The sequence below is a fragment of the Cyprinus carpio genome, chromosome B9 (assembly GCF_018340385.1).
Source record: "Cyprinus carpio isolate SPL01 chromosome B9, ASM1834038v1, whole genome shotgun sequence".
Classification (NCBI taxonomy): domain Eukaryota; kingdom Metazoa; phylum Chordata; class Actinopteri; order Cypriniformes; family Cyprinidae; genus Cyprinus; species Cyprinus carpio.
In genome coordinates this window covers 30017133-30040776 of record NC_056605.1, presented here as the reverse complement: position 1 = coordinate 30040776, position 23644 = coordinate 30017133, and the positions used below count along the sequence as shown (strand labels likewise).

The following is a 23644-nucleotide window of genomic DNA, read 5'->3' as shown; positions in this document are numbered from 1 at the left end:
AAAATTTATTTCAGTTAGTTGCCAAAGCAAAATTTTTAAGTTTTACATCTAATATGTATATTGTGATTTACAGGTTTTATTTAAATTAACAAAAAATATTTTAATAGTTTTGTTTTCATTTACAATAGCAACACTTTTATATATATGCCATTATATATTTATCTATGCAATGTGTTTCAGTTGTCTAAATGATCACACATTTATTTTATGTTTATTTTTATATTTATTTCTAAGCTATGAATGTTATTCTTCTTTGGTGTTATTTTTCAGAGATTTCAAGGGCAGTTGCAGAATTAAAATAGCACATTCATTTGTGTGAATATGGGTTAAAATATCAGTTTATATTTAGTATATCTACATGCTTAAAGTCTATTATCACTGAGTTTTTCCTCTCACATTTTACAAAACCTGTGCTCAAACACCTGCAGCTAATTATCTGAAGACCTTTAACAGATGATTATTGAGACATTACAGTGCATAGGTGTGCAGAGGAGACTCCAGCGGAATGACCCCGAACGACTGGCGTGTTTAAAGAGGAGCAGGTGTTTAACCCGCTGGTCTCAGTGTTGTGTGCAGGATTGTAAACACTCCTCAGTAGGGCTGCTGGATGCTCGAACACAATGGAGCCAGTTTACTCAAAGTCTGTCATCATTGACTCACCCTAAGGCTTCATGAGGCCCTAAGATCTTAAAAATCATGTTTTTTTATGAACATTTTTGATTTGTTTATTAAATAAAAAACTTAAAAATAAGCATACTGTAAATGGGTAGTTGAAAAATAATATTTGTTTTAAAGAAATTGAATTTTTTTATTAAAAAATATACAATATATCAAATAAAATATTTGAAGTAAACATTTTTATAATTACATTTTTACTTGTATTTTTTAATATTGTATTGAGTATTATTTTTTTATATATTTAGTGAATATATTACATACTTTACAAGTAAAAAATATTGTCCTAAACTCATTTTATTATTTTCTCTTTTTATTAGGATCTTAGGATCTTGAAAGAATAAGAGATCAAATTAAGTCATACAAAAGTATCTTTTTATATGTTTTATTTTGTGTGTGTACATATATTTTTATTATTATTATTATTATTATTATTATTATTTTGAGATAATTCAATATCTTTTATATTGTATATAACTGATATTATTATACAATAACTGGTTTAGGCTGCTAGTGCATATTTAATATCTAGTTTTCATTTTCTCCTGCTAAGACTTAATCCATATGCATAAATTGGTTTGAACAGAAAACGAAATGGCCAATACAGGAATAAACACTGGCAGTTGATTCCATTATAGTGCAGATAGAACATTACAAAAGGCTCTATCATAACAAATTATTCATGACAGCATGTTTGTGTGTGTGTGTGTGTGTGTGTGTGTGTGTGTGTGTGTGTGTGTGTGCACTGACAGTCACAGGTCATATGCTGTTTGGTTAGCATGATTCTAATGTACATTAGCATGTAAATTACATTGCATTTGCTATTTTCTAATCATAGCAGAGGAATGATAGCGCTCTGCAGCAGTCTAAGCATGTGACATTCATATTCAGACTGACAGAGCTTCTATTTCAGAATGCACTAGAACCTGGGGATTCCATCCCATGATTCCAGCACTTGCATTTGTTGCTATGATACTGGCAAGTTTATGCATAATTAGTTTCTTGTTTGCCCCAAAAGTCACTTCATTCTAAATTTGAATGTGTTAAGGGATTCTGCACATACTTGTGGTAAAGAATTTTAAATATTTGTTTGCATATATTCTGATGGTATACTGTATGTTAAAATCTACAATTAAGTACATTGGTACACATTAAGTTCAACCAATTTGGAGAAATGTAACATTGCAATCACTTGCTCAGCAATGGATGCTCTGCAGTGAATAGGTGCCGTCAGAATCAGAGTCCAAACAGCTGATAAAAACATCACAATAATCCACAAGCAATCCACACCACTCCAGTCCATCAGTTAACATCACACTGTTTAACTTCAAATCATTGCTAATGTACAGTATCTAATGTCCGCTATTCATAATATTGCTTTCTCCAGGGAAAATATCATCTCGTCTGAATCAGGAGAGAGATCTGCACAGATCAAGCACCGTTTACAAGCCAAGACAGCTCTAAACAAATATGTGGGTGGATATTGATGTGAGAGACAACAGTGGATAGATGTTTTCACTGGAGGAAGGGTTATTGTGGATTATGGACTCGAAAGTAAGAAACAGTTTACAGTTGAAATGCCTTAATGAAAAATTTGTTTCTTACAAACACGCCGCTTTTCACTTCAGAAGACATTCACTGATGGACTGGAGTGGTGTGGATTACTTGTGGATTATTGTGATGTTTTTATCAGCTGTTTGGACTCTCATTCTGACGGCACCCATTCACTGCAGAGGATCCACTGTTGAGCAAGTGATGCAATGCTACATTTCTCCAAATCTCTTCTGATGAAGAAACAAACTTATCTTTATCTTGGATCGCCTGAGGGTGAGTAAATATTCAGAAAATTTCCATTTTTGGGTGAACTATTCCTTTAATGTTAGTGTTGTGCTATTAATGCTTTTTAAGTGCTTTTAATCATTTTTAATAATTTATAGAATCAAAGTTCTACAGCACATGACTAAAAACTATACTAAAACTAAAAGTTTGCATCAGACTTGACTGAAATTTATATTTGTTCTTTATACAAAGCTATTATGCATCACTTGGAATATAGTGCAGTTATGATTTTATAATTGCCATTTTTGTATGAAATCCTCCACTTTTCATTGTCTGAGCACTGAGCAGCTCAATCATTCTGTCTAACATCTCATTTAGCATTTTACAGGAGGAAGATAACAGAGGGTCAGAACCGCATGAGGGTGAGTAAATGATGACATGAAACTGGTAATTTGTGAGTGAACGATTCCTTTACAGTAATTTTGTCAGCCACTTTACACGATGCAATGGAGGAATCATCTTCCCTCCAATCCTTTATGCCTTTTACTGCACTCAGGTTTCAATGCACGTACTATAAAGTGTCTAGATATGCCACTTTGAGTGGTTTGGGCTGATTTGCAATGCCTCTTGGTTGCATTTGCTATGTGGATACCAGTTTGATTACTCAAGATGCATATACTTAGTGCAAACAGATTCAAAGATCAATGCAGGCAACTCACCATAAAACTAAATGAACGTAGTCTCTATTTTGAACAACAAATTCTTCTCATTCTTCTAATATATTTGTATGTGTGTGTGTGTATGAGTCCTAAAAATGAATTGCCAGTTTTTATTTCCTTATTGTTTTTGTAATATCCATGTTGTAATGCATTAATTAATTTATAAGATTTTTTTTAAGTGTAGTCATTCATCAGCTATAGCTATTTCAATAAAAAACAATACATTTTTAAAAAAAGAAATGGAAAAACTTTAATAACACTGTTAAATGTAATATTTGGCACATCTCAAAATGAATATATATTTCTTTTATCTTTTTTAATGCTACATATGATGCTGTGATGCCTGGATTCAGCATTTAAAATAAATAAATATTTATTTAGCATAATATTTTATAATCATCTGTAATTTATTTTACTTTAAGTGCCAACCACCTGTTAAAAACAATATCTTTTTTTAATTATGAAAAATGTAAAAATTTATTTACACTTTTATAAGTAATATTTAGCAAATTGTAAATATGAATATAAATTTTTCATGATGCACATCATGCTGTTGTGATGCCTAAATGTATTTGTAGCATTTAAAACAGCTGACTTTATTTTTTATTTTTTATTTATTAGGTTTATTTATTAGAGTTTAATTTTTTATTTAGTAGGCAAAATAGTGTAGTATTTTATAATCAGCTAAAATTTATTTTCATTTCAATGCCACACCTTTGTTGCAATTTTTTGTTTTTTTTATTATAAAAAATGTACAAATTTAATAACACCTTCAATATTTATTTTTATTTCAATGCCAATCCCAAGTTAAAAACAATATATTTTTTTATTCTATAAATTAAAAAAATAAATAATAGCACTGCAATATTGTGTATATTGTATATTGTGTAGCACTGTAATATGTAGCAAATCTTCAAATTATTATTTTTTTTCTATTTATTAAGAGAAAATAGTGCAGTACTTTATGATCAGAAACGTTCTATATGAAAATGTGTATTTAAGTCCTGACTCACTCACATGCACACTTTCTAGTGCAGTTGGGTTTGTGGTGCTTCACTAGGTTTGGGTCACATTGTAACACCTACAGTCAGGGTTCAGCGGTGAGTCCTTGTTGACACAGACTCTCCATGACACCCAGAGGCAGCAAAACACACACCCACACTCTCTCCAAACACTCGGCAACATTCTCCACTATAAATAACCTTCACCTAGAGCGGCGGGAGCGTTTGCTAAGTGAGGATGCGGAGACGCTGAGGCCTGAGCAGCTGCAGAGCTGTAAACGAGCACACGAGCCTCACGGACATCACAGATGCGTCACTGCTGCCACGATCGTCCAGCCCTGTCAGAACAAACCGGCCCGCAGATACAGGACGTTATGGAGACGATGGAGATGATAAATGCCTTAATATCATCCGCTTCCATTCTCATCCTCACGGAGGCACTTTCTCTTTGTGACCTGGTTAATATCAGCCACAGTTCACTTTTCGTCTGATGAATGTTACACACAAAAACACAAAGTTTATTGTTACCACAAAGTTTAAGTTATTGGCCAGTAGTAGAGGTTTTATTGATCGATATTTAATTGTACATGCTTATTTCCCTTTTTTTTTTACGATTAGATGTAAAATGTGTTTCATTTTATTATTGCTAACTGGTTATTAAGGGAACAACGAAATTTATATATATATATATATATATATATATATATATATATATATATATATATATACTTAATGTATATTTTGCAAGTTACAATTTTCATGCTGCACATTATAATGTGATGCCTAAATTTATTTGTAGCATTTAAAACAACTGGCTTTAGTTTTTATTGATTTATTTAGACAAAATAGTGTTGTATTTTATAATCACCTATAATTAATTTTTACTTTAGGGTCAACCACCCTAAAAAACGTTTTTTATTATTATAACAAAAAATCTAAAATAATATATGAATAACACTGTTATATGTTATATTTAGCAAACTGAATATACATTTTTCATGCTGCACATTAATATGAAGTTATGCTTAAATTCATATGTATCATTTAAAAAAAAATTTACTTTTATATTTCTTACTTGTTTAGGAAAAAAATTAGTGTAGTTCTTTATAATCAGACAGCTGTAATTTATTCTCATTTTAATTCAACGCTCTTGTATTAGTCTACTAGAGAACAAAATAGTGTTATTGGCATCACATTTCATTTGAGGCTCTTAATTGACATCAAACTAGATATCCGTGAACATGATGGAGTCTGCTTTTTTCTGTTTGTGAAATGTTCTGGAGAGTAATTATGATCAGACAGTTTGTTCAACACTCATTTCTTCTGTCTGTGAAGAAATTATGACGTGCTATATTTTTTGTGTATGTTTCAGATGACCATGGAAAAACACAACTAACTGTGATTGGTTCCTGTATGTGTCAATCAGATCACCGACGGTTCCTAAAAGAAGTGATGACAAAAAGGAAACCGTACTGGATTGTTGTGTAAGCCAGTAAAACACAACGATTTGTATCGTGAAAAGTGCTATACAAATAAACTTGAATTGAATTGAATTGAATAAAACACAATCTGCACCTGCTGGTGAGTGTGTTCAAGCCTTGATATGAAGCCAGTTCTGAAAGCATCCCTCATGTGAGGCGAGAGCAGAAGATGCCAGCGTCCCACCTGAATCTGAGCAGTCTCAGCAAGAAGCTCCTGTCTAATTAGCACGCTCTGCTGAGGAATGCCTCGCTGCACTGGCCAGTTAAAGCACTTCCTGTTGAACACGACTGATTAGAACGGCTGGTTTAGCACAGCAGAGGTGGGGTTGTGAAGGAGTCTCCAGGAAGCAGCTCTGCTGTAAGTTACAAAGTGATTCCTGCTTGACTTCAGTTCAGTCAATCAGAGATTGTCAGAGAAATGACTGCAGCTTATTTACACACATAATTTAACAGTGGTTGTTAAAAACTTCAGTTTTATTGATTATGCATTAACTACAGAAACACAACCTTTATACTGTAGATCACAACATTTGGGTATCGGAAGCTAAAATTAGAATTGAAAAAAAAAAAGTTTTTCATTGAGTGATAATATTGAAAAAAAAATCTATGTATATTGCATTGAAAGAAAAATATATTTATTTGTGATGCTTAAATTCATTTGTAGCAAATTAAAACAGCTTACATGACATTAGTTTTTAAAATGTATTTAGACAAAATAGTGTCGTTTTTATAATCAGCTATAATTTATTACATTTATTATATTTATGTTTTTATAATTATTAATATTTTTGTGTACTAATCTTTTGGTGTACTTATATATATATATATATATATAGTGTTTTTTTTAGAAAGTGTTTCTTAGAAAGGCTTTTAGCATAAAAAACTGTTAAATAGATTACTATATATATATATAATGTAACATCTACAACGCATAATGGGATCAGTAATTCATTCACTTAAAATAGATGTTTTGCATCTTTTTTTATTTTTTACTTTAATCATTTTTTATAACTTGTTTTCCCCTTTAAATCATATTTTCAGTGCTGGTTGGTTTGGATCATGGTTTAAAACTCTTGATTGAAGGATTTTTAAACATGCCTACTGAGGACAGAGATGGCATAAATAGTTGCAGAAAGAGCTGATACTGGGGAAACATCTGTGTAAGAAACCAATCTGACATTGCAATGAATCAATACATATCTAAAAATAATAATAATGAATCCAGTTTGCACTCACTGATTTCAGATTTGGCAGGCGGCGTGAGGTTGAGTCTCTCCAAAGAGTCGCTGCACTCCTCGTCTAGAACATAATCGAAGTTCAAGATGAACATCATCACAACTCCTTCCTCGTTCTTCACTGGGATGATGTGAGTGTTGCACTGGAAGTCTGAGCCTGCAGGAGAAACATGAAGACGTTTAGATTTCTAGAAGCTAACTCTGTTTCATCTTGTTTCCATCGCTTGTCTGCTGTCAGGACCACGGTCCACATCTAGCTTGATAATGAAGAGATAATTTGTGTATTTTTAATTGTATATAAATGTTTCTAGGTAAAACCCAACAGAACATAATTAGACCCCTTCAAATACATTTTTTGTGAACTCCTTGTTCAAACCAGATGGACTGAACCTTAACAAACTAATTTGCACTCTGCAGCAGGAGAAGGTGAGATTGAAGGAGTGATGGCAGCTTTCATTACCGACAAAACCCTCTCCAGCTCCAACAACCTCTAAGAGACAAACAACGTGAAAAGAGAGAGAGACAGCGGCCCCCGTCCTGAGCTGGTGGGTGTGATCACGGATAAATGCGCTGAATCAGACCCAGAGGTCAGAGGTCAAAGGTCACAGCCTGTGCTTCTCTCTGCAGGCTTAGCTCTGTTCAGCTGCCCTTATTCTGCAGCGGCGGGACTTAGCAGCCCGTGACAGGCCCTGCGGCACAATGAATCTGTCCACATGGACTCCATGTCTTTTCTTTTTTTAGTCCAATCCATCCTTATCTCCTGCTCATTGAGTTCACTCCCAAAGCCCCTTTGGTGATGAAAGGATACAAAAATGCTCATATCTGCTGCACTGAAGGATTATTCAAATGTTTGGGTGTTTGTGTGAAAGATTGTGAGGGATAGTATCAGACAGATAGTATAGGTCCTGGATGCTCATGGAGACGCTGAATGGTTGACATGAACTTGACATGATGTCTCTAAAAACTAAATCTTAAAAAACAGACAAAAAAAAACAACTAGCAAAAATCACAAAAACACACAACAAAATTACTGAAACTATAAAATTAAAGTGAAAACAGAAATTATACAAATAAAATCAAATTCAAAATAATAATAAAAAAATTAATATAGTATATGAATGATACTAAAATAATACAGTTGTGAACGGCCCTAAATTTTACCTCAGACTCAATTGCAAAATGGACCAATGAATTTCCATGCCTTATTTTTTTCCATTTATTCGTGATAACTTGATTAGGATTATTAAAATGTATTTTTTGACATTGTACTTACAAATACGGTAAACAATTAACATTTTAAACTGCATACGTAGAAAAATTGACTGTAAATATTTACATTTTAAGTTAATATTTACTTTTAAGAATGTTATTTTGTACAATATTTGTTAAAAAATTTTTTTTATGAATTTATTTATATTAAGCTTGAAACAATTGGATTAATTTTATTGTATTAAATGTAAAATTCCCTGACATTTTCCTGGTTTTGTTGTGGGAACCTCAGCAACAAATGCCTTTGAAAGATTTGAATCAAAGTTCAAGATAAAATAATTTTATCATCTGCATACAAACTACTGTTTATAGTCATTTTTTAAAATGTTTTTAAAGAAGTCTCTTTTGCTCACCAAGGCTGCATTTATTTCAGTTTTCTATTTGAATATATTTTAAAATGTAACTTATGCAAAGCTACCCTGTGATGCAAAGCTGAAAGTCACATGATCCTTCAGAAATCATTCTAATATGCTGATTTGGTGCTAAACAAACATTTCTTATCAGTGTTGAAAAGAGTTGTGCTGATTCTTATGGTAATGCATTTTGTTTCAGGACTTTTTATGAACAGAAAGCTCAAAAGAACAGCATTTATTTGAAATGGAAATCTTTTGCAACAATGCAAAGTTCTTTACTGTCTGTTTTGAATGGTGGTGTATTCTTGTCAGTCAGAGCCAGCAGGACTCAAACACATCAGCGCTGAAGCTCATATAGGACACAAGCAGGGGATCGTCTTGAACATCCTGAGCAGTACATCAGCGTCTCCAGCTCCAGCAGGTATCATTAATACTTCTAACACAACACCGACAAGAAAAATGGATCAGATGAGGAGTGGAATATTCTGCGGCAACTTTGCTCAAATGTAATTTAATCTACATGTTCAGTATAATCTAATGAGCGTGCGGAGGAGAAGTGCTCGGAAAATCCTCTGAACATGAAGAACATCACGGCCTCTCAATGAGAAGATGCGATCACAAAATGATTTCAGCCATTTACTAAGATGTCCTAATGCAAATAAGGCAAACTGACGATAGCCTGAATGTAAAATTAAATCTGCAGCTTTTGGCCCATGTTACACTGCACACAAGTTCAGTCAGGTTTACTGAATAGAAACTGCCGTTTATGCGATGTTTAGGTAATTCTACCTCAGATGGACAAACTTCATAGCAAAATGAACCATGCCTTTTCCTTAATTTTCCATTTATTTGTGAAAACTGAATAAGAGTATTTTTTAGAGATTTTACGCACACATTGTGAAAAGTAAAAATAAATAAAAATCGTGAAAATTGATCAAGATTTTATTATTCAATTATTTTTTTAAATGTAATCTTTGTAGTAATTGTAAGGTTATTAAAATAAAAGTATTATTTATTCAATTTTAAATAAATGCTTTGTGATTTAATTTGGTGACACAAGTGCTGCAGAAATGTAATATAAATATTTCCTTTCATACTTCTACCTGATCTGACCCCCCCCACCACCCCCCACCCCCAAAAAAAAGAAATTAGTTTGTTGGCGTACTTTAATGATTTCAGGTTAAGTCATATTAAATAATATAATTAACTTAAATAAAACCAGATAATTTAGATGTTAGTACATTAAATACATATTTTAGTTTTGACAAAACATTTTACATCACAAACTTTTTATTACTTTTATCTTTTAAATAAAATGATGCATTCTAGAAAATAAAAAATACTACACTTTCTACAATTTTTTGAATTTTCTACAATCTTTATTTTTTTAATGTTTTTTATTTTTATTTTTAACATTTGTATTAATTGCATATTGAAAGGGTTTTATTAAATTAATAATTTTAATATTTTATGATTTCATGAGTGAAATTTCAAACTTAATATCTAATCTGGTATAGCACTGCATTTAGTATTAAAATGAAGACTTTGTCTTTTTAAAAAAATTTTCCTTAGTGCAACACTAACTTCCTCTGTAAATGTGACAGATTGCATTCTTTACCAGGACTGTAATTCGTCACACTGCTTTCCCCCTCAGCGTCTGAGCTCTTATGAAGATCTCATGCAGAATGTGTGAACCAAACCTCTTCAGCGAGGACACCTAACGTGCCGTTTGCACACGGATCAAGAGATTCTTACTGTGTAACATGCAAATGCAGTGTCTGTTGAAGCTCTCAGACACATGTTCAAGTACCTCCTCTGTCTGGAGGAAACCTTTGCTAGTCTTCATTAGCAGCATGCTGCCTGTCTGACTAAATATAACTAGCAGCAGCAGGCTTTGGTAGGCCTGTTCAGAGCTGGCATTTATTTATTTATTTATTTATATATATATATATATATATATATATATATATATATATGTGTGTTGATGTTTAACTTGACAATAAGACAGTTGACGTAACCTGATTTAAATAAATAGAGTGCTATACTAGATACAAAAACCATATTAATCTGCAAAACACTTATTTAAATTTTTATTTTAAGAAATATTTATTTTATTTTAATATGCAATTAACACAAGCATTAAAATTAAAAATATATTTAAAAAAAAATCTAAACATTTATAATGCATTTTTTCTTTTCTAGAACTCAAAAAAAAAGCTGAATGTTATTAAACATTTGCACTGTAAAAATGTTTTTTCAAATCACCTAAAATATGTACTTCATGTGCAAATATCTAAATTAACTCTGGTTTTATTGTAGTCAGTGAGGTAGAATGCAATTTGTTTAATTATATGAAACATTAGGTGAGTTTTAAAAGCGCACTAAACAGTAATACTATAGTAAAATCAACTAATAAATGAAATTGACACCTCTGTCCTAGAGACTGATGACGCATCCAGACAGATCCTTTCTGGTTTAACTGCTCATTTACATATGAGGTCCTGTTATGTCCCCCTCTGTGTCTAGGGGTGACAAGGGGAGTAACATATGCTAGTTAGGAAAAAATTGTGTCGGTGAACTTGCAAACAAAATAGTGAGAGAGAGTTGACTATCCGTAATCCCAGCACTCAAACTCATGAAAACGCTTCAAGATTTTATTTACAATGTAAAGTCTTTGTACAGTGGGACTAAAGGGTAAGGGATTATTAGAGATTTAACAATAGGGATAATTCAAAAAGAAAGAATAAGACGCTTGTAGCTTCAGGAGGGGGTTAAGGCCAAAATAACAAACAAAAAGGGGATGCTAACTGAAAACAAAGTAATCTAACTTACCTAGGCAAACAAAAACATCAAAATCAACAACATGTCTCTTCCCTGACTTCCTCAACTGTTTCACAAAACCAGGAGAAAAGCATAAGTTGATAAAATAAAAGTGGCACCCACCTCCTTACTGCGTCTGCAGGCAGAAGAATAAACAGAAAAAGAAACACATTTCTAATCACTACAGCCAGTACAACAGGCTGTCTTGAAGATACACTACAGGCCCTGATCACACAATAGCAATCAAATACAACAGGCTTTCTTTAAAGCAGCACCACTGCTTTAAACCACCAACTGTGAAAACAGACAAGCCAAACTCTCTCTCCCTCTGGTGTTGTCCGTTCCCTCTGTTTAAATACAAGCTCCTCTCCACAGCTCTGACGAGGAACAGGTGACATCAATTAGGTCTTCTGTGAGAGGACAGGGAGGAACAGAGGAAAACCAACAAAAACTACAACTCCCAACAGGATGTCAAGCATCAATGAAGCACAGTTACATAGAGTTAACACACAGTATTAACAGCAACAATAACATACATCTTAGGATGTAACACCCCCACCCATAAATTTACAGATTACCACCGTAATTTGTAACAATTCATCCAAACATGTACTCACGTACAAAGGGGCAAAGTATCCACAGGTCAACTGTCTGCACTATTTTGTTCTGGACAGTGCGTCTGCAATGACATTTTCGGAACCCTTTTTATGACGAATATCCAAATTGTACTCTTGTACAATAAGGGACCAGCGCATCAAGCGTTGATTAGAGTTACACATTCGAGATAAGAAGGTCAGGGGATTGTGGTCAGTATAAACTAACACTGGGGTGCAACTACCTCCAACATAAACTTCAAAATGTTGCAAAGCCATGAGGAGAGCTAAAGTCTCTTTCTCTATGGTGCTGTAATTCTGCTGACATTTGGAAAGTTTTCTAGAAAAATAACATACTGGGTGGTCCACTCCAAAAGGATCTTCTTGCAGGAGAACTGCTCCTACTCCAGTTGCACTGGCATCTATTTGCAACTGGAAAGGCAGGGTGAAGTCTGGGGCAGCAAGCACAGGGGCATTACACATAATGTCCTTTGCAGCAGCAAAAGCGTTGGCACACTCCGCACTCCATAGGAATTTCTTAAAGGGACTCAGAAGGTTAGTTAATGGAGAGACTACGGTGGCAAGATTCTCACAAAATCCTCTGTAGTACCCTACCATACCCAAAAAATCTACGCAACTCACGTTTATTTATGGGAACTGGAAAGTCCAGGATGGCTAACACTTTAGCCTCCACCGGGCAAACTTGACCATGGCCAACTTTCTTGCCCAAGTATGTAACAATGGCTTTTGCAAAGTCACATTTTGCCAAATTCAACGTCAACGAAGCTTCAGCCAAACGACTAAAAAACCTCAGTAAGTGTCTCTAGATGGGTTTTCCCCATGTATCTGAAAAGATCACTACATCCAGATAAGCTTCACAGTTGGCTACTCCAGATAACACTCTGTGCATAAGCCGCTGGAAGGTGGCTGGTGCGTTTCGCATCCCGAAGGCCATTACAGAATATTGCAGGAAGTTATCTGGAGTCACGAAAGCAGAAATTTCAGAGGCCCGGTCTGTTAGTGGCACTTGCCAATAGCCCTTTAGTAAGTCAAGTTTAGTGATGTAGCGGGCTGCACCAATTCGGTCCACACAATCCTCCATCCGAGGTAAAGGGAAAGAGTCTGGTTTAGTAAGACTATTAACTTTGCGATAGTCTGTCCATGGTGTTTACGTTGTTTGATGCTTCGGTACCAGCAAACAGGGTGAGCTCCAGGGGCTTTGACTAGGTTGAACGAAACCATGCTGCAACAAGTATCGCACTTCCTCTCTCATTATCTCACGTTTTTTGATGGTTAACCCGATAAGGATGCTGTTTGACAGGAGGGGAGTTTCCAACATCAATGTCATGACAAATGACCGTAGTTTGACTGGGGACATCTGAGAACAGCATAGGGAACCTACTAATTAGACACACAATATCTTCACGTTGACATGTAGAGAGGTAAGCAAGATAAGTCTCTAGACCATTTATAATGGTTGAGTTCTCTAGGCGTTCACAGGACACGTTCTCAAAGCCCATGCCTAGGCCATCCTGTGCAGGGGAATATACAGGTGAACAAGCAGCAGCAATGACAGGGGGGAACACTGGAATCATGGAAAGTATTTGACTTCGCTAATGTAACATATGCTTTCAGCATGTTTATATGACATACCCCAGTCTTTCTCTTTCGATCAGGCGTATTAACAACATAGTCGGTTTCACTCAATTTCTCTTTAATGGAGTATGGACCAGCAAATCTAGCCTGCAAAGGAGAGTTCTGAATAGGGAGCAACACTAATACAGAATCCCCTGGCTGGAAGCTGCGGCTTAGACTTTTGCGGTCAAAATGGGTCTTCATTTTAGCCTGGGCAGTTAACAAGTGACTTTGAGCAACATCGCGGGCTTGATGAAGTTTCTCACGAAAACGGCTAACATAATCCAACACTGACACTGGGCTTTGATTTGCAGACAGTAATTGTTCCTGCAGTAGTTTAAGAGGACCCCTCACAGTATGGCCGAACACCAGTTCTGCTGGACTGAACCCAGTTGACTCCTGTTTTGCTTCTCTGACGGCAAAACATCAGCAAGGGTAAGCCTTCAACCCATTCTTTACCAGACTCTAAACAATATGCACGCAACATTGACTTAAGAGTCTGGTGAAAGCGTTCCACAGCACCTTGACTCTGTGGGTGATATGCGCTTGACAGCACATGACTAACACCTAACTCTTTTGCAACCTGCGCAAACAACTTTGAAGTGAAGTTAGTCCCTTGGCCCGTCTGGATGACTCTAGGTAACCCAAAAGTAGAAAGAAACTTAACTAGTTCTTTGACTACAGTTTTAGCTTTTAAAGTATGGAGAGGGATAGCCTCAGGAAAACGAGTTGCAGCACACATTATAGTCAAGATATACTGGTGTCCAGATTTGGACCTGGGCAAAGGACCAACACAATCAATTACTAACCTTTCAAATGGTTCCCCCATTGCTGGTATTGGATGTAAGGGGGCTGGGGGCACTTTCTGATTGGGTTTACCCGATAATTGACATGTGTGACACGCTTTACAAAATCGGGACACACTAGACTTAACTCCAGGCCAATAAAAATACTTCGTGAGACGGTAATATGTTTTTGCAATCCCTAAATGACCTGCAAGAACATGCTCATGTGACAGCTTTAGGACTTGCGAGTGGTAAGCAAAGGGCAACACTATTTGACAGCTAGCGAGAGCATCATCAGCTAGTCTAGGGTTCCATCTCCGCATCAAAACCTCATTGTCCCAATAATACTCTACCCCGGCTGGCAATTTAATATTCGCATTAGCAGCTTCTATGCAATGTTTAAGAGTTGGATCAGAGCGTTGCATAGAAATGAGCTGCTCCCTACCAGTCTTCAGGAATGGCAACTCTGCAGGAGGAGTCTCTTCATCACTAGGAACATCTAGTTTAGTTTCAATCTCAAGCTTACACTCTGCAGGTTCAAACGATGGTGCAATAAAGGAATCAGAGAGATCAATGACGTCCGAAAATTTTCTGGCTTGTGCACGAGTAACAGCACAATCTGGAAATACAGTGGAAAACCTAGTAGATAAATTCACGCGACTAAACAAGTCAGGTTTTTCTATCATAATTGGGGATGAAAACACTTTACTACCTGCCAGATCATTCCCTAGAATTAGGTCTACACCATTCACTGGCAATTCAGAGCGCACACCAATCTTAACAAGTCCTGAAGCCAACTCAGATGACAAATAGACACCATGTAGCGGTACTTTTACACAACCCAGTTCAACACCTCTAACCAGGATGCTTGTGCCCTTATAAGACTCAGATGAAAAAGGCAGTACACTATCCAGTATAAGGGACTGACAAGCCCCAGTGTCACTTAGAATCGAGACCGGGTATGCAGGGGAATCAGGGGAGAGCGAAACGGTTCCTCTTAACATAAACGGTTCGTAACCAGAGATGTGTGATGGCATAGAATTCTCAACAGCTGCAGCAGAGTGAATGAAAGCAACACTTTTAGTCTTGGTTCCCATTTTCTGCTTCCACGCTTTACAGTCCACTATTTTATGGCCAGGGTCAAGACAATAAAAGCATACACGCTTATCTCCAACACGGTTCGAGACGGTCTTATGGCCTCTTTCCAATTTACTCCCTAAAAATCTGTCCCTCACACCACTCTCGGTAACGGGAGGCTGATTATGAAACATACGGTTCACCGGAAAAACATTTTTGTGGGTAAGCACAAATTCGTCAGCGATAACCGCTGCTTCAGAGAGTGTCATGACCTTCTGGTCATTCAAATGAACAACTACATTCTCTGGCACACAATTTTTAAAATCTTCTAGTAAGATAAGTTCTTGAAGCTGTTCAAGACTCGAAATTTTACCAGCACCACACCACTTTTCAAAGAGGTTTTTCTTTTCTCTAGCAAATTCGGTGTATGTTTGATTGACTGTTTTCGTTAATCTTCTATAACGCTGACGATAAGCTTCTGGCACTAGCTCATAAGCTCGGAGAACAGCCGCCTTAACCACTTCATAGTCCAAACACTGCTCAACTGACAGAGCAGAGCACACTTGCTGTGTGCAAGGTTACACTGGAGCAATAGCCCCCACATATCTTTTGGCCACCCCAGCTTACCAGCTATACGCTCAAACGCTATAAAATAAGAATCCACCTCAGTTTCTTTAAATGGTGGTACAAGCTTTATGTGCTTCGTCACATCAAAAGTGGAGTGAGACTCTTGCGGGCCGGAAGAAAAAGTGGTTCGCACACTAGCAGGAGAAGAGGGAAGTCTAGCACGCGGTGCCGGGACAGGTTTTTGCCGTAAAGTCTCTGCCTCTATATCCAGGGAACGCAATTTAATATCTCTGTTAGCCTGTACCTCTAATGTCCGGAGATTAACTACTTGGAGCTCTTGTTCCTGCTTTTTCAAGGCAAGATCTAATTCTTTAAACTTAAGCGCAAGCACAGGGTCAAAGCGTGGACTGGTAGGATCAATACTTGGAGGCAGACCAGCAAAAGAACCCACATCTGCAGTCTCAGTATTTTTCTCCATGTCTTCAGAATCGCTTGACAGAATACCAGCAGTAACTAGCTCCATGTAAAGCTTATCTTTAATTACCCGTTTAGCAGCTTCTCTTGGAACAGTGATACTAAAAAAAATCTGCGATCACCAGCAAATCCTGCTTTCTGCATTTGTTATAGACTTCAATAGTAGGAGCTAAAGTAAACGCTGTTAAATTGAACTCCATACTCACGCTCTAAGAGTTCTCCTCTCTATCGCCCAAAAACGGAAACAGTCAAGCAAAGTAGAGTAAGAAATAATCTCTTTAAAAAAAAAAGTTTAAGACGAGCCCCCAAATATGTTACGTCCCCCTCTGTGTCTAGGGGTGACAAGGGGAGTAACATATGCTATTTAGGAAAAAATTGTGTCGGTGAACTTGCAAACAAAATAGTGAGAGAGAGTTGACTATCCGTAATCCCAGCACTCAAACTCATGAAAACGCTTCAAGATTTTATTTACAACGTAAAGTCTTTGTACAGTGGGGCTAAAGGGTAAGGGATTATTAGAGATTTAATAATAGGGATAATTCAAAAAGAAAGAATAAGACGCTTGTAGCTTCAGGAGGGGGTTAAGGCCAAAATAACAAACAAAAAAGGGATGCTAACTGAAAACAAAGTAATCTAACTTATCTAGCAAACAAAACATCAAAATCAACAACATGTCTCTTCCCTGACTTCCTCACTGTTCCACAAAACCAGGAGAAAAGCATAAGTTGATAAAATAAAAATGGCACCCACCTCCTTACTGCGTCTGCAGGCAGAAGAATAAACAGAAAAAGAAACACATTTCTAATCACTACAGCCAGTACAACAGGCTGTCTTGAAGATACACTACAGGCCCTGATCACACAATAGCAATCAAATACAACAGGCTTTCTTTAAAGCAGCACCACTGCTTTAAACCACCAACTGTGAAAACAGACAAGCCAAACTCTCTCTCCCTCTGGTGTTGTCCGTTCCCTCTGTTTAAATACAAGCTCCTCTCCACAGCTCTGACGAGGAACAGGTGACATCAATTAGGTCTTCTGTGAGAGGACAGGGAGGAACAGAGGAAAACCAACAAAAACTACAACTCCCAACAGGATGTCAAGCATCAATGAAGCACAGTTACATAGAGTTAACACACAGTATTAACAGCAACAATAACATACATCTTAGGATGTAACAGTCCTGACAAATGAATTATTTATAGCGTTAAAATCATGACATTTGTGTTTCACAACATTTCCAGTCACTAATGGCACTACGATGCTTCTTTCTCTAATGAATTCTGGAACAGACGCAGATCAAGTGTCTGTTTGACAGTTTTTGGCACCACTGCAGGTCAGTCAGGTCTTGTATTGCTGCTCTACAACTAGTACTTTTACAACTTTAACACACTAACTAAACAAACGGGGTCATTCCTGTTGTCCAGAAACCTCTGAAGTATTTTTATATAATTATACACCAGAATTTCAGAAATATGCTGTATGATTTTAGTGTGATAATGATTTTAGTATCTATTATAATTTTTATAAATATTTAGCATTTTTATATCTTCATTTTTCATTTCAGTTAAAGTTTTAGTAATTTGTTTGTCATTTTTTGTATTTCTCCATTTTTTTTACATTTTATTTCAGCTTTAGATATTGCTAATACTGATGTTTAGAGGGCCAGACTGTGTTTCACATGATTCATCAGCAACAATTAAAATAATTATACTCTAAACATACAAGAGACGTAGGTCAGTAATGTTTAGTGTCATTAAGTTGATGTAAAATAAAGTGTGTGTAATTGGTCTCTGGTAGCTCACGTCCTGACGGAGACAGCGCAGACGCTGTTTCACTGATAAAAGACACCGCAGACGTCGTGACAGAGATGTGATACACAAAGATCTAGTGTCCTGATGCAGGTAAAGTTGAGGGAAAGAGGTCAACAGTCAGAGATAAAGATACGTTTTTTTTTTTTTTTTTTAATGAAATAATAATATAATAACTCGTACATGTCATCTATTTAACAGTTTTATGCAAAAAAAGTGTTAAACCAACAAATGTTATTGAAAATTATATACACTAGTCACCATTTAAAGTGGATCAAAACCTTGTCCTGAAACCTAAAACCAAAATGCGTTCTTGTCTTAGGACAACTTTGATGAACTTTTTTGATCCACTTCAAATGTTGACTATTGTATATATATGTATATGTATATGTATATATATGTATATATATATATATGTATATATGTATATGTATATGTATATATGTATATGTATATGTATATATATATGTATATATGTATATGTATATGTATATATATATATGTATATGTATATATATATATGTATATGTATATGTATATATATATATATATATATATATATATATATAGATACGTATATATATATATATATATATATATATATATATATATATATATATATATATATATATATATATATATATACATGTATATATATATATATATATATGTATATATGTGTATATATATATGTATATATGTATATATATATATATATATATATATATATAGATATATATATATATATATATATATATATATGCTATTTTAGTTTTTGTTAACATTTTGAATGATTTTTTTTTTATATTTTCTGTTTTTGTTTTAATTTTAATTAAAGTTATAGTAATTTTGTTGTGTATTTTTACCATTTTTATAATTTTTAGCTATTTCATCTGGATAAAAGCAGCAGGTAAATGAATAAATGTAAATGCATTAGACTGGAGAATCTTCTTTTTACTAGCATTAAACATCCCATTTGTGGTCAGATTATAAAAAAACTGTGAACAGCTGTGAAGCTCACCAAAAATTGTAGGGAATTCAGCAGTATGAACATCAACACATCATCACTATGATAAACAATGCTGCCAGTCATCAACCACCTATAATAAAACGGCCCTTAACAAAGATTCTTTGTTTGAAACATGTAACACCTTTGAAATGTTTTAAATGTGCCTTTGAAAAAGCCATTAACATTCAAAGCCAATTTATTTTGCTGTTTGTTGTCAGGTTTCTTGTTCTTCACAGACATCAATACTAAACGTACAGTACAAACAGCTCAAGAACCTCATGAGAATATAATAACCTATATTTAAGTTTGTTGGTTTGCCTCATATTAAAATTCATATGGCTTGAAAAGACTTTTATACACTCTTAAAAATAAATTCATCAATGGAACCTTAGGACATCCAATAAGACGTCAGATAAGACATCTGTGGAACCCTTCCATTCCACTAAAGATTCTTTATAGTGGAAAGAGTTTCTTTAGATTATTAAAATGCTCTTTACACTAAGAAAAAATGGTTACTTTCAATGAAATGTTCTTTGGGGAACCTCACAAAATACCCTTTAGGAACCTTTATTTTTAATAGTGTACAGTAGAGCAGAAGTTTAAGTTTCTAAACTAAGTTTCTGACATTTAAAGTGTTTTTCTTTGTCCTTTTCAGACATAAAGAGCACTTGATCTCTATCCAATTTCATTCTATGGAGGAGAAGCAGCTCAAAAATTCAGCTAAACTCTTTTTTGGACAGACGAAAGATAATCATACAGTTGTGGAACCATTTTTTTAATTCATAGATGATAACAAGTGAGACATCAATGATATGTTGACCACTGAACTCTGAAATGTCTACAGTTTCCAATTCAGATATCTGGTCAGAAATCTTAATCTTGGGTTGCCATTATTTTTGCAATTTCGTTTGGTGCTACTAGTGACAGAAATGACACACTTTACCTTCAAAATTACAGTCATCAGTTTGTGATGTTTGATAACTTTCAAGGAACAATTTTCTTCTCTCTCACTTTCTTCTATTTCTCCATCTGTCACCAAAAAGTCCTTAATTTCCCTCTCTGCTGCTCATTATAGAGACGTGTTCTGCTAATGCAGTAGATATTGTTTGACTCGTTGTCAAAACAGTAATGCACAGAATATTAAAGCAACAACACTTTACGTATCCAGACTCCTTTCAGGTACCAGATAGGAAAGATACCCATGTTAAATACTTACGAGCCCCCCAGAGATTACAGCCATTAACCCTTGAGCAGGGCAGTGCTGGTGTTATTGTCTATAGCTCTGACATATCCAGTAACCTGTTTCATGTTTCAGAGAAGTCAGGCGACTAATAACCTTTAAACTGTACGTTACGCCATACTTTTTTAAGCATTTCTTAATAACCATTACTCAGCTGCCACATTCAGCATCGAAAGCAGTTACATTGTTAATAGTGTGATTTTTGCCATTTATATTTTCAGAGTGCATAGCTACTTTTAAATGGTTGTTAATGGAGAAAGATGCATCTTGACTCCCTTGTTAGAACTATTTTTTTAACTCCCATTGTGAATCACACAACATTGGTCGTGCTGTATGTTTTTTTTTTGATGCATGCACAATATGCTTTATCATATTATTTTTATGGTCTTTACATTTTTGTTTTTCTACCAAACATCATAAATCATCCATTATTGTTAACTGAACTATTTTTCACTCTCTGCGTGCATTGAACATGAACTGAACTGTCAATATTCAGCTCTTTTTAGTTCAGTGTTGATTCAATTCAGTTCAGTTCAATTTCAGGTGTAAGCAGCACTACATAAGACAAAAGTGTCATTATTTAGCTCAGTTTAGTTCAATGTTGATTCAATTCAGTTCAATGACAGTGTCAATGGTGCAAAGTTAATCATTTATGAAACCACTTCAATTTCAACTACAAGCAGCTCAACAGAAGACAAGGATGTCATTATCCAGTTCAATTCAGTTCAGTGTTGGTTCAATTTAGTTCAGTGTTGATTCAGTTCAGTTCAATAACAGTATTAGTGTTGTGAAGTTCAATTATGGAACCACTTCAATGTCAGCTACTGTATAAGCAACTCTACAGAATAAACAAGTGTCATTATCCAGCTCAATAAAGTTTAATCTTGAGTCAATTCAGTTCAATAACAGATCAATGTTGCAAAGTACATCAGAAAATTCAATTCAGCTATACATAAGTAGCTTTACATAAGGCAATAGTGTCATTATCCAGCTCAATTCAGTTCAATGTTGATTCAGTTCAGTGACAGTGTCAATGATGCAAAGTTCATCAATTATGAAGCCAATTCCATTTTGAAGTATAAGCAGCTCTACAGATGACAAAGTGTCATTATTTCGCTCAGTTTAGTTCGGTGTTTATTCAATTCAGTTCAATAACAGTAGTAATGTTTCCATTCACCTATTTGCATGCAAATTTTGGGATATCGCATAAAAATGCTAGATGGAAATGCCAAGATGTGTATAAGTTCTAAAAATCTACATAAAAACGTCCTTGATGTGCATCAAAAAAGTAATGTGACTTTGCCTCAAACGATCAAGTGATTGGATAACTACTGAATATTAATCATCTTTTAAACCCCGACATAAGGCCAAAGGTGACAGTGGCAAGGAACCAAACACCTGACAAACCATCTTAGACACCTTATCGATTCAGTGTTTTTCCAGCTCGCTTCGCTCTTCCTCTCCTCCTGGGATTCAGCATTGAGCACATCAGTCAGGATAGAGCTGTCAGCTGTCACGCAGCTACAGTCACTCACAGACTAAATCGTGCACAATGACCAGTTCCTGTTTAACCTGTGCAATATTAGAGGTGAGCTGTTACTAACCAATCACACATCTAGAGTCAATTCTACAGACCAGACGATGAAGGTCTGTTTTTGACTTTGACCACACAGAACAAGATGAGTAGCACTCACATTTTCTTTAGGAAATGTGAAACTGATGATAAGTAGTTGATGGATATGTGCTTTTTAATGGTCAGCTGCCATTAGCAGAGAGCAGGATGGCTCATATAATGCAACTTCATAAGGACAAATGAGACATAAAGGGGTCACTTTACGTCAATCACTCTGTGGCCATCTTGGCATTATCCTTGAGCAGCTATTTTTAACTCAACAGGCATACAAATACAGCTCCTGTTTATCCCAAATACTGAATCAGATATCCAATAATAATATCATAAATTCTGCTTCTTCAATCCAATCACACTAATAATGTATTTTCCTTCTACAGGATGGTGCAGCTAAAGCCATTAGAAGAGTCATCCATTTATTAAATGGGCTGTGTTTTATTCTGTAATATTAGAGTATTTATTTATATTTTAAATTACCTTTTATTTTTTATTTTGATTTAAGTTTTGGTAATTTTATGCACTTTTATTATTTTTTTAATGTATTTCTATTTAGCTTTATTTTTATTTCAGTTATAACTTAGCCTAGTACCTATTTATAATTATACTATTTATAATAAACTTATAGTAGATATATTAAAATATAGTACTTATTTCATATGTTTTTATTTATTTATTTATTTTTACTTATTTCTTCTTTTAAAATTATTTATTTGAACATTTCTAATTTTTGTTCATGGTTTTGTAAGTTATAGATTTTTTTATATTTATAATATTTATATTACAGCTTGTTTCAATTATTGAAAACTGTATTTGTTTTAGTTTTAGTTAATAATAACAACACTGATACACAAGATTGATAAAAATCAAATGAACACTTACTGTACACAATTTTTTTGTTACTAAAATTGACAAAAAAATACGGAAAACAAAAATATCTATAATCCATTGACAAGAGTGTCAGAAGATATTTGGAACTGAATTAACACTTCTGTAAGTCAACAGAAACTGTAGGATTGTTAACTGATGCCAGTATAATCTCAAATTAGCCAAGTATTGTCTGATATATCAATATGCCACAATTTAAATGCCAATCTGTCACCAAATTTCCTCTCAGCTTCCAAAACAGCTTCACCAGTATCAGCATAAGACAATTAGTTAACTGTTCTAGAAGCATGTTCATTTTAAGACGGTCAGTGCTCTTTGAGCTGGATGTTATTGAGAAGCTAAACCGCTGTGCAACAAACAAAATGCAACTAATGACAGTATATTATTGACTCGGCATCTGCTGCACTTGCCTGCACATAAATGGCTCTTGATTTAAGCACAGTTCATCTTTCAAGATGATGGAAATTTCATTCGATTCCTATTTCCACCATCAATAATTAAAACAATGTGGCACATCGCAGTCATCAAAATACAAGTATGCATTTCACTGACGACCTTGTGAATGAAGACTTACACCCAGTGTACAAAATTAACTTTTTCTCACACC

At 34.9% G+C, this 23644-nt stretch overlaps 1 protein-coding gene and 1 long non-coding RNA gene across 2 annotated transcripts in view; one reads left to right on the top strand and one right to left on the bottom strand.

The window, feature by feature from the left end:
* LOC109091055 (potassium voltage-gated channel subfamily H member 7-like) overlaps positions 1-23644 on the bottom strand; it is an 89878-nt gene that overhangs the window by 46237 nt on the left and 19997 nt on the right. Inside the window, exon 3 of the mRNA XM_042731877.1 lies at positions 6892-7047. Within this exon, the coding sequence (XP_042587811.1) occupies positions 6892-7047 (156 nt within the window). The remainder of the gene's footprint in view (positions 1-6891; positions 7048-23644) is intronic.
* Positions 5878-7775, top strand: LOC122138544. The gene is made up of 4 exons (XR_006155665.1): positions 5878-6013; positions 6697-6815; positions 6901-7021; positions 7308-7775. It is a non-coding gene; the product is annotated as an uncharacterized LOC122138544 (long non-coding RNA).